Here is a 13,067-nt window from a genome sequence, read left to right as displayed (position 1 = left end):
CCGAAATCCACTCGATACCCACTATATAACAAAACATTACTCACTTGACCTCCCTTTCTCTTTTAGTTTGTAAGTTCGTTATATAGTATTTACAAACCTTTAAATAAATTTAGTTGTAGGGTAGTTTGTTGAAAATATATTGTTGTTCATTTATCTAATAGTTTTATGAATTTTTTTTTTTTTTTTTTTTGTTATTTATGGGTACCATTATAATTATAAATTATCAATTTTTGTAACAAAACTTTGATGATAAAAAAAAAAAAATGAAAAAATAGAAAATAAGTGTAATAATAAAATTTGTGGATAAAGCTACCACGTAATTAAATCATTTAATATAACGTAGATTTAGTATTATACCTATTAATTTATTGAAATATAATATATATTGCTAAGATAACTTAATAAGACATTAATTTTGCTAGCGTAAGTAATAAAATGTTTATGTGTTTGTAATTAATCTAAAATAGTTGGTAATAACTTATAGAAGGTTAAACAGTGTATCGGATTTATGTCAGCATAATATAATTTACTAGTGTTTCTAAAAATAGTAACACCACTCTGTTACTATAATGCAGAGATTTAAGAATCTCGTTCACACAAATATTAGTTGCATCAGCAAAGAGGATTTTGTTGTTTATACCAAAATGGAAATAAATATTTACCTTTGTAACTCCCGATAATAGTTTATTTTCAGAAAATGTCTTTTACAGATTCTCGTTTAGTTTTTTTTTTCTGAAAATGGCAGATTGTTTGACTTTAAGTAATGCTTTATTATAGCACTATATGTTTATACATAATTGTACTCAAACTTAAGTAGTCTGCTTACTAGATTTCTAGTAATAAAACAAAAACTATACTGTTCACGTCAAATTGTATGTGGTAAAAATTAAGTTTCTGGTTGAAAGCAAAATGGAATCTATTAAAAATATAATACCTTTTTTTTTTAAATCATGATTTAGGATATTTATGTTTGAATTATAAGTTTTAAAGTGTAGAATCTTTTATTTTTTCATAATATTATATAGTATAATATATATAGTTTGAAATATCTGAATTATAATTAATTTAGATTTTTTTTAAATATTTTAACACTCATTTAAATATTGGTAGAAACTGGTTATAAATTATAAATATATAGGTATTTAATACATAACATTTAATTCTTGTATATAATATATAAATATATATTAATATTGTTTATTACGTATAGGATATATGAGTGATACCTAACTTTTATACCTATGTCAACATATTAAATAAGAACTATTATTTGCCCTTTAACCGAAACTCTAACCCATAAACCACAAGTGTACAAACTATAAATAAATCAATACTTTATGGAGACAATGTATTAAAATTTCATAGCAGTCATTGATCAATACATTCACAAATTATTTAATGTAGTTGGAAATCCTATAAATTCATATTCCGTTTATTATTTTTTAAAATTCCGATAAATTATTCAGTTTCTATTCAGTCAATAGAATCTAATGAATTTTAAAAATAAGAATAAACATAAAATAGTGAATTGTTACATTTTTTTTTACCCACCTCAATGCAATTGTTATTTAAACAATCATAGGTAGTATTTCTAAATACATAATTATAATTTATGTATACATAATAATCAATAAATAATATATTATGATATTATATAATAGTCAACCAAAGGTTGATGGTTTTTGTACAAATCCACATTTTGACCAAATAGCTCCATATACTGGTATTATATCTTCATATATCTATTGAACGCTCAGATGAGTTGTAGACTGCTTTTATACCAGAGTTCAGCAACTAATTACTATAGGGTGGTTCACACAAGAATTACATTTTAGCTCACGAAAATAGAGTATTTTTTTGTTTATATATATTATATGGTTGTCATTGGTTACGGAACATTTTTTTTTTTAAATAAAATAATATAATATTTGATTTACCAAGTGCCACGGGCGAATTGTTCATCACAGTAGAATTATTTCACAAAGGTATTTATACTTACGCTAATTTTCCTGTGAACTGAGGTACAATAAACCTGAGATCCACTTACTATACGTCTCTATATTTTATAATCGTTCATTTATTTTTCTAGCAAGATTGGTTTATATATATATTATATATATGTATAACTGTATACAAATGTATATGTATGTATATTGTATAGTATTGTATACATTTTAGGGATATACCAGGTTATTATACCTCCAATGAGATTCTTTCTTTCTTTAGCGTGAGTAATTTAAACTAGGTATATGACCTAGATGTTTCTCATGCATGTTGAACAATTTATTGACTATGATATATTCAAAGCTCATCAGATGAATTTATTACTTCGTTACCCAATTATTGTGAAAATAGCTCGGAATATCCCAAATTACTAAGTATATCCAATTTTCTACCAGAAAAAAAAAATCAAAATAGATAGTTTTAAAATTAAATACCATAAGAGACAAAAACCAATACATTTATAACTTCTTTGAAAATGTATGAATTAATAAATTACTGTATTTTAATATAATTTATTATATTAGTTTATACATATAGCATGTTTTATTACTTTATAGTCATTCTATCGGCATTTTTATTAACTTTGAAAAATACATTTTTCTTTACAAGATCTTAATAGTTACTATAAAATACGACTCTTTTGGACAATAAATCGAGTTTTGAAATACTTTTATACTTTAAAGTAGCATTTTTTTTTTTATTATTGAAAATATTTATTTATAATTACATGAACCAATATAGTTTAGTATAAGTTATTTACATAGTTTTTTAAATTATAGAGTAGGTATTGAATAAGAATAACATAGAGAAAGTCACAAAAAGTTTTTTTTTTTTTAAATATTCTTCTCATATAAACTTTTAAACAACTGTTAAGTGATACATTTATTACTATTATAAAAATGGTGTTAATGATAAATTATAACTAGTTTTACGAGTACCAAAAATATAATATTTTTCAATACATGTTTATAAAATCTCTGCAGTTCGGTGTAAAAATACATTTTCAAAAATTAACCCGTTGTACGACGAATACGATTTACTGTTTCAATGGTACGAAAAAGTATTACAATTTATAATATTCTCCACTTTTTTGCTTTTCGTTTCAAACCAGACAAAAAGAGAAGTATAATATACTACGATTTTGTTTTATTTTTTATTGTATATTCATATAGTAAGTATATGTATATCTATATACATATATGTTATAATATATGAATTGCATAAAATAAACATACGACTCTTCATCTCTCCCTTATAGCTGAAGAAAAACTTGACTGCCAAAAAATCACTTTTGACATTATTATTTATTTATTTATTTTTTTAAACAGTAATGAAAGTAGTTGGTTTTTATGGAAAGTTAAATAGCTCACAATAATAATATATAATACATTGTTATAGAAGCGAAAGAGAAATGAAATCGGAGCTTTCTGTTAACTCGGAGCAGTATAAGATGTACATGCTAGATGGAAAATAAAATAAAAAAGAAACAAAAAAAATCATCCACCACTATACTTTACAATATTATACTATTATGTATGCACGTCTGGCATGTCTCCGGAACAGACGAGTATATTTCGTGCGCAGGCAAGTGTGTACATATTTTTATAAACTATAAATAATAATATTATATACAGAGTGATTGTTTTAAAAATAAACAATCACCAAAAGTATTAACCTTGTTATTTTTACTATTTGAAGTTATTATACTTAGAAATAATATTTTTGGAAAAATAGCCACGTCCACAAAGATAATTGCAATTTGTATCTATAACATTTTAATTTAAACAAATCATTATAATTTCAATTGTTTAAATTATTCATCCACAATACAACATATTGGTATTTTGGTATTCCTTAAACTACTTAAACTATTATAATAAATTACAAATGATAATTTAATTTTCAATAATATTATATAAATTACATGTTATATACATAGGTGTTTTTTTTTTTTTAATGGGTGACATTTATGGACAAATATAACATTGCAACTACTTAGGGTAAAAAGTTATTGCACAATTAGGTCCACCACAAACAAAAGGGGTGATTTGTATTTGTAGAGATTTGGTCCGTTTACCATTAAAACCATAACAATTTTATTACGTTTCGAGTTGTATATGGTACATAACATCACTAAAAATAACGATATCCGGTCCTGCTCCTCCGTTCTGTTTGGTAAGACGCTGCCAACCGGCAATAAAGTAATCGACTAGGGTGAGTGACTGACTTAACGATTGTGTTTCGTTTCATAAAAGTTTGACTATACAATTATAGTAGACCTCGGGTCACGATTAAGAAATAAGTAGCGGCCCTGTAATGTTGGTGAATTATAATAGAGAGAGAAACATACAATTCCTTTCAAATTTTTACTCAATTAATATTTACTTCTTATATATAATAAAAGAAAACGTGTAAATAAGAACGAACCTTTTATAGCTATATTTTAAGTAAATGAGTGCTTCGATCAAGTATATAGTTATTAAAATGCGTTAATAATCATAGGTAACGCCGGTAGTGTATACATGATGTATAATATGGACGGCTAAATAATTTTATACTAAAATTAGACTTCAAAATGTATGCTAAATGCACACGATAAGCCGTGTATAGTATAGTTATTTTATGAAAGTTAAAACTATATTGTTCACAAAAATATGATCGATTGAGTCGTAATTATATTTACGGTTTTGTAAAGTATCAGCTATGCTTGCTGGTGATAAAATAAAAATTATTAAAATCATATTCTATCACAAGGACATGCCATGTATAGAATATTATGACGTATTATTATATTGTGATTCTAGTAAAAAAAAAAAACTTAACATAATAATATTACAATCATACACATTTTTACTTAGGAAATTAGTGGAGATATTGTTTCATAGATATTGATTTCTGCTAACAGAGTTAATACTATTAATGCTATTTAAATACGAACATTTTTAAATTTTCATTTTGTGGTTATGACTATAATTACTTAATTCAATAACATAATAATTTTCGATAAAACGAACACGTAATCGAAAAATATTAATCATAATAAAAGTTAAAATTATATTCGAACAAGAGTTAAGAAAATCATTACTTAGTTGTTTGACAGAATATTTTTAAACTAATTGGACTTGTTTCATAAAAATAATGGTCTAAACATTGTATATGAATTTATTATACACTGTCACTGACTACTGTAACAGGTAATAATATGAATAACGTAATTTTTGGTGGTATATTTATATAGATAATTGTATTATTGTATTAATTCAGCATCATGTAATCATAAATTTTTTATCCCATTCACATAATATGTGATATATCTCTTTCTATCTCACACGAACAAGCATTAATACACCCATTCAGATACATGTATAGTGTATATGTTTATTATGTTATTATAAATTTTAAGTTATATAAAAACAAATATATGCCTAATAATTGCCTATAGAATATCTGCACAATATTAAATTCAGAAAAATGAATGTTAAATTATTAAATCAATACCTCACGTATACTCAATCTGTTATTTCCGCGGTACATCGTATAATATAAAAACATTTCAGGCTTTCTATTTAAGAAAATTTTACCAACTTTAAAATTTTCAGTAAAATTAAATTAATTTTATTATGATTTTAAAAATTTGGAGTTAGGTTCATAGTTAATAAACTAATGTTTTATTATCTAATTATATATAGGCAGTATATTATTATAAATATCGTGATCTTTATATACTATTGATATTTTAAATTGAAACGATCTCTGTACCAATAAAATGAATTTCGATGTGGTAAATTTATTAAAAAAAAAAAAAAAAATGATATAGGTATATTAATATTTTACACAGGCACTCTAATAATATGACATTGAAATATACTTTTTCCGTAGTTTATAATCATATTATTTGTTTGTCAATAGCACCATAACCATATTATGTATAACATCTTATTCGTTTTTTTATTTTTTGAGGCTGGACATATTTTTTATAATAATATGTCATTTAAAGTTGAGAAACAATTTAAGGATAAATCAGTAGTTTTTGTTTCTTGATTTATAAGTGATATATTACTTTGACTGTATATTTTAGTAGACATTTTAATATTTCAAAGTTTATACCAAAAGATAACTACACAGAATACACACAATTTACTAAATTAAAAAACGTGCTTTATAATTTTAATAACTTAGTTTTTAACTTACAATTTGTAATCAGTTTATATTTTTTATTCTATCAATTTTAACTTAACATTCGTAATATTCATGAATATTAACCATGAGATTACAAACACAAAAAAAAAACCAAAAAAGAAAAAAAATATAAGTACAAACATATACACATTTCAACTTATAGTTCATTAAATTATTCGTAACAAAACTGTTCATATTTTTTTGTTTACTTTGGTTTTAAACACATTCGTGTAAAAAAATATGAATGTACTACGATTCTCATCTAAAATAAGATAAATAGTTCTATTATATTATTATATTTGTCGTTTTAAATAAGCTTTATGTATACATTTAAATAATGGTATATAATTTGGAATACATTATTTTTGTTGTATTTTCTGTATTCAGTAACACGTCGTTATTAAATTTATATATTATATATTGTTTAATAAGAATAATAAAACTAGAAAAAAAAACAATTTTTATGTTTTAGTTTGTAAAATAACATTATAAATCTCTATTATTTAATGCTATAATACTCATATTAGTTGTATAATATAAATCTATAAAAATACATTATATTTATATAAAAATATATTTACATCAAAGCGGATATCTCATTATTTTTCCTTCAAGCCCATGTTTTAATCTTTATTGAATTTTTTATGCACGCAAAAACATTTAAACTTTATATTTTGTTTAGATATAAGTTTAAAAATTAAATTGCTTTAATTTTGTTTCAAAAGGACAACATCATGAACTGAGAAGATTCAAAAATATTTTATGCTTCAGGCTTAGAGAAAACATAGATTTAATTTTTCTCGTTTTCATGTGAAATAGTTTTTAAGCTTATATTGTACCTTAAATGTTTTTAAATATTCCTGGTAGGTACTTAAATATAATTAATTGACATTGTTCTTAACCAATTTTTCATCTAACATCTAAAAGAATAATATTATAACGTACAAATAATTTAAAAAAAACCCATATTAAGTAGAATTTATATTATTACCTACTATTTTATGTTACATATTATACTGGTATAACTATAACCATTAGTTAATATTATTCTTTTAAAGTTTGAATAAAAACGTCTGTTTCAATTATAAGTAAAAGTCATGTAATCAAACATAATTTAAACTCAAGTTATTTGATCAAATGTTGTGACTACGCATATATTGATTTGTATTTTAGACAAACGTTAGGAAACACGTATTATCTAATTCATATTTTATACAAAAGCAATTTATATTTGTGAATGGGTTTTACCAAATAACTTGAATTATTGTTAATTTTAAATACTATCGATTTAATTCAAAAAATAATGTTTCTATTTTATATAATATAGATATACCTACCAAATAACCCAATTGGATTTTCTTATCTACAAATATAAATTATGTTTTCATTTATATATAAATTAAACTCCTAACCTACAATTAATATACTAAACCAAAATTTGTATTTGAAAAATTTTAATTTTGTTCAGACTTCAAAAATATGGTTAATGGTTAGTAAAATATAAAAGCAATCAAAACTTTAATAGGAAGATCAAAATGTATTACTGTAATAATTATAGCAAAATTATGATTTATTTATAATATTTTAAATACATATTTTTTCTTCATAATATATTTTGAATAAATAGTATACACAAAAGTATTTGAAGAGGAGTAATTAAGTAACTTACAATTGAAATTACTTATAAAAATATCTCATCAAACAAAAATGATTATAAAATTATCAATATTATATGTGATTTTACATAATTTGATTTAATAGAAGGTGATTTTACATTTCTATCTTACATGATTATTATATATTATTCCATTATAGATATTCATTAGCTCCATTAAACGTTTGAATGTAATAGTAATTATTCAAGGTATATGAACTGCTCGCAGTATAAACAGTTGATTAGTTAAATGACGCGTTATTTATAAAGAATCGTTAAATATTATGATATTAAATTAATAATGATATATTGAAGGTTTTATAAGAAAAAAAAATAATAATAGTAATCACGATTTAAATGCAGGGAATTGTGTGAGAATATTAACTAAAAATCACTTACTATATTGTAAATCCTATGAGATTTTGCTATTACCCAAATGAGAAATTATATCAAGAAAAAATATATTATTTTATAATAGGTATTATTATTTATTTATTTTTTTTTAATTTATGCACTTTAATATATTTTGTTAATAATTAAAACTAAAATTAACATTTTTTTATGAAATTTTATTTTAGCAGATTAACCATTCAAAGTTTCTATTAATAAAAAAAAATAACAATACATTATATTTGTACATAACCAATTGATATCCAGTATTATTGTTGTTTGTCAAATATATATATATTTAAAATCAATAGATATTTAGCTACTTTTACAGTCTAGGACATATTGGCGCCAGTCTGTCATGTATTGCTTGACCAATAGATCAATATTTTATTTTCATCGTTACTATGGCTATGATATTGATAATAATTAACCAAAAGATCAAAATTATTGAAAATTAAATTATAATAAAAAAAAATATAGTAGGTAAAAGCAAATTATTTTGTTATATAGTTATCTCACGAAAGGTTTATGTCAAATCCTCTTAATAATATAATTCTAGTTTTTTTTTTTATATATATATAATCATAGGGACCATTGTTAAAGTTCTTTTATCTTTATACTTATGCATATATATATATTGTCTTCCACCGGTAACCAATTGCTCGTAAAAACTACTCATCCTGAATAATTTTTTTGGCAATGTATATAATATAACTATATTATATAATATTAAGAATTCATTATTTATACCCATTTAAGTACTCAAATGTCTATTAGCAAATTGTTCTCATTAGTACGATTTTTTTTGGTTAACATTCATTGATATAAATTACATATTTAAAAAAAAAAAATCACGATCAATGACAACATTTTGGTTAAGCTACCATAATTAAAAAGCGTCATAGAAATAATATAAAAATTATAATAATCGTACTCATTAGTCATTTAATTTTAATTTTTAAGTCGTTTACTCAAAAAATTATTTACTTTTTTATACTTAAAAAAAAAGTAGTTAATTTATCAATTGGAAAAATATTTTTATAAAACTTGTAAAACAATGTTTGTTAGGTCCCAAAACAGCAAAGCCTAAATTAACATGCCACATGTCTACTTCTTTATTATATATAAAAAAAAAAATGTTGTTGGTTGGTACTACTGAATATCTTCCAACTTTGTAATTTCCCGTTATAACTGTAATAAAAATTAATTACTATACAAACATTAATGTATAGATTGTAATTACACGTTTTAATAATAATAAAAAAAAGAATCAAATTTTACCTACACTTAAAGTATATTTCAACATAATTTTGAATATTCAAATCACCACAAAATAAAAGAACTTTTAATAATAATATTTTCGAGTTAAATTTTATGATACTTTATATAATCTATAATTATATTATGGCTCTTTTTAGATATTTTCTTATCTATTAAGATATTTTGTGGAACGATTTAACAAATTCTTTTTTTTTGAATTACACGCATAAGCGAAAAATCGATTATATAATAATTAATATACTAAATATTGTGTTGAAATCATTTATCTGTATATTATGTATAATTTATTTAAATATTACAGGAGTACCTTGGAAATGTTCATTTTCTATACATCAACAGACGATAAGAAGCTTCCTGTTGAAGCTTGTTATCGATAAAACTACCATTAGTCTCTTTAAAACTAATACTAACAATGAGAAGATGACATATTATCTGATTAAAGAAAAACGTTGAAATATATTAGTTGTAACATATTTGACATATTTTCAGTTTGTAACGAGCAGAAAAAAATGTATAATGTATGGAAATAAAATAAAGATAACACTGATAAAGTGATAAACTTAGAAGTCATTATTTATTTTTATTTATTTATTGGAATGTTAACGTCAAATGGTAGATAATATTCTGATATAAAAAAAAAAACATAAAATACAGTTAAAAACATAAAATAAACAGTAGTAAAAGTATGTAAAGTAAAATAAGAAAACTTAAAAAAATAAGTCTTTTATTAGGTATCATTATTTTTTTTTGTTATATTACAAATAATGCTAACTACTTAAACATACTGGCCAAAAAAATATATAAATGTGTCAAGAACTATTTTGTATAAAAAATGTTATCTCATCAAGTAAGATTAAGAGTTTGTCTAATATAACTTATAAGTAACTGATTTGACTATGTCACATTATCAGTTATTTATATTTAGTTAAAGTATAATATTGGTGCTACTCGCGTGTGTTTTTGTATAATATACAGAATAAAAAAAAAGATAGCTCAATTCATCGTGTATATTTTTACTGAGAATTAATAATTTCAATGAAATATAATATACAGCTTATATAATTATATGCAAAAATAAGAGGAGCTTGGGAACAAAGGTAATTTTAAGATTTTATCAAAATATTATCAAGACCCCTCTTTCAAAACAAAATCAATCAAAAATATTAAACAACTATTGTTTATAATATGTATTATGTAAAACAATTTCGTTTTTAATATATGCTAATCCAAAAAGCAAAATTAAACATTAAACCAAAATGGTGTTGATTTGATAAAATTGTATACATATAGAAATAAACACTATTAATTTAAGTTAGTTAACTTCTTTATACAGCACAGAAATTGTAGATAAACTTAAATCATAAATTATAATTTAGTATTGTGGTACAAAAACACTTTTAAGTTAAAATATTATGAAATGAAAAAAGGTGAAACTATTTAAAAACTACTTATTGAGTAACTAAGTTTTGTGAACCAATCGAAATGCAAGTTATTTATTTTTATTTTTAGTTTAAAATAATTTGTAGTAGGTTCATTAAAATTATCGTAGAATAAACTGCTAAACTATTAACATTTTAAATAGATAAAGAAGAGTTTTTTACACCCATATCATTATTTTCTTCAAATTTATGTTCTGAAGTTGATTAGTTTTACTGTCATTAGTATATAAAATTAATTTATTATTATTTTTTAAAGAAAAACTATAATTATTTTTGTGGTGAAAGGTATTATAACAGGTAAATAATTGATAAAGAACGTGTTTATTTTAATATAGGTAAGACAAAAATATACTTACATAATAAATATGAATAACTTACACTTTGTTAAGTTTCAACTCAATTATAATTTAATAAATAGTGCTTTCTTTATTTAATTTCCTAATTTATTTATTTAAAAGTATTTTTTATCAAAATAATACACACATATCTATATTCCATAAGTAGGAGTTACTAGACTTTTATTAGATCCATTATACTTAAAATTAAATCTTAAATATTTAGAATTGTTTGATAAAATGGAATTATACTTAATAGAAATGTACATAATATTATCTAAAAATCGTAAACACAGTATAACGTTTTTAATTTTTATTGATAAATTAATTAAATATTTTAACTCAGCTCAAAAAAATATACTGAAGAATTAAAACCTGTGATATGGTTATAAGTTATAATATATTTACGAATATTCGTTTATATTTACGTATACGCGTATAAAATATTTTTATTTTATTCATTCAGATGTTTCAAAATTAGTTATTTATAAATTTAAATCAAAAGGTTTTTTTTGTAATTTTTAATTTTTAGTCGTAATAGCCAAACAATTAAATAACTAAACATTAAATAAAATATGAAAGTATGGTTAAATAACTCAAATTTATAATATATTGAATAAATCAAAATATCGTTTAGCGTTAAAGTCTCTATTACTGTAATGTACTCAGACAGAGTAATTGGAAATGTATAAAATTATCTTAAAGGTATTAATATTATATTTTTGAAATTATCAAATATTTGATGATTTTTATTTCAAAATGTTTTTGAAATTATATGTCAAATAATAATTTAAAAAATAATAAATTACATATATTGTACTTGTTTTAATTGTATATCAATTTTTTGATAATAATATTTCCTTAACCAACTTATACACGTGGTTTGAGAGAGCAAGCATGTTAGTTATACTGCTGAATTGTGTTACTTTGGGCATGTATCAACCGTGCGTGGACGACCAGTGCATATCCAGAAGATGCAGAATCCTACAAGTAATATATTTTTTCTTTTTTAAATTACATATTTTATAGAACTATAATACACGAAAACTATCTACAGGTGTTCGACGACTTCATATTCGCATTCTTTTCACTAGAAATGATCGTGAAAATGATTGCAATGGGAGCTTACGGTCCCTGTACCTACCTCGCAGACTCCTGGAACAGATTAGATTTTTTTATCGTGATCGCAGGGTATGAAACTATACGTTAATAAACTGTTGTTATTTATTTTTATTTCGTCTCGTATTATACATGTGTGCTCGTGATTAATTGATTAACCAAAATATGTATATTAAAATATTATATTAATAATATATATTAATGTTTAGTGCTTTGGAGTACTGTTTGAACGTGGAGAACATAAATTTCTCTGCCATACGAACAATTAGGGTGCTGAGGCCGCTTAGAGCTATCAACAGAATTCCAAGTGAGTAAAATTTAGTTTTCACGTTAAAATTCCTAAGTGTGTAAGCGTGAATTATTTCAAGATGTCAAATACGCTAAATTTTAGATATAACGAATTACATAAATATATACATAAAAGATGTAAATATATTATATGTGCATAGAAAAAAAAGCTCTCGTTAAGAACACGTATGCAGGTGAATTCATAATATTATTCTATCAGTTAAAAAATCAGTTTTTTATTTTTGACGAATTCCCTTGCTATAGCTTCGACCACATGACGCGTTTTGTGCAATAAAAATGTATTTGGGTTATCGCAACTCAATATCAGGAGTCAGCTATAAAAATAATCTCTACGGTAGCATGTTTTATGAGTTTATA

The 13,067-nt window shown here is 22.7% G+C and overlaps 1 protein-coding gene across 6 annotated transcripts in view; it reads left to right on the top strand.

Annotated features, from left to right (window-relative positions):
• LOC114132118 (voltage-dependent T-type calcium channel subunit alpha-1G) overlaps nucleotides 1-13,067 on the top strand; it is a 223,109-nt gene that overhangs the window by 53,597 nt on the left and 156,445 nt on the right. For all 6 annotated transcript variants that reach the window (XM_050198879.1, XM_050198876.1, XM_050198878.1 and 3 more), the window contains exons 3-5: nucleotides 12,161-12,272; nucleotides 12,340-12,473; nucleotides 12,611-12,708. In XM_050198879.1, coding sequence (XP_050054836.1) covers nucleotides 12,161-12,272; nucleotides 12,340-12,473; nucleotides 12,611-12,708 — 344 coding nt within the window. The remainder of the gene's footprint in view (nucleotides 1-12,160; nucleotides 12,273-12,339; nucleotides 12,474-12,610; nucleotides 12,709-13,067) is intronic.

The sequence above is a fragment of the Aphis gossypii genome, chromosome 1, assembly GCF_020184175.1.
Source record: "Aphis gossypii isolate Hap1 chromosome 1, ASM2018417v2, whole genome shotgun sequence".
Classification (NCBI taxonomy): Eukaryota; Metazoa; Arthropoda; class Insecta; order Hemiptera; family Aphididae; genus Aphis; species Aphis gossypii.
This window is presented reverse-complemented; position numbering and strand designations above follow the sequence as displayed.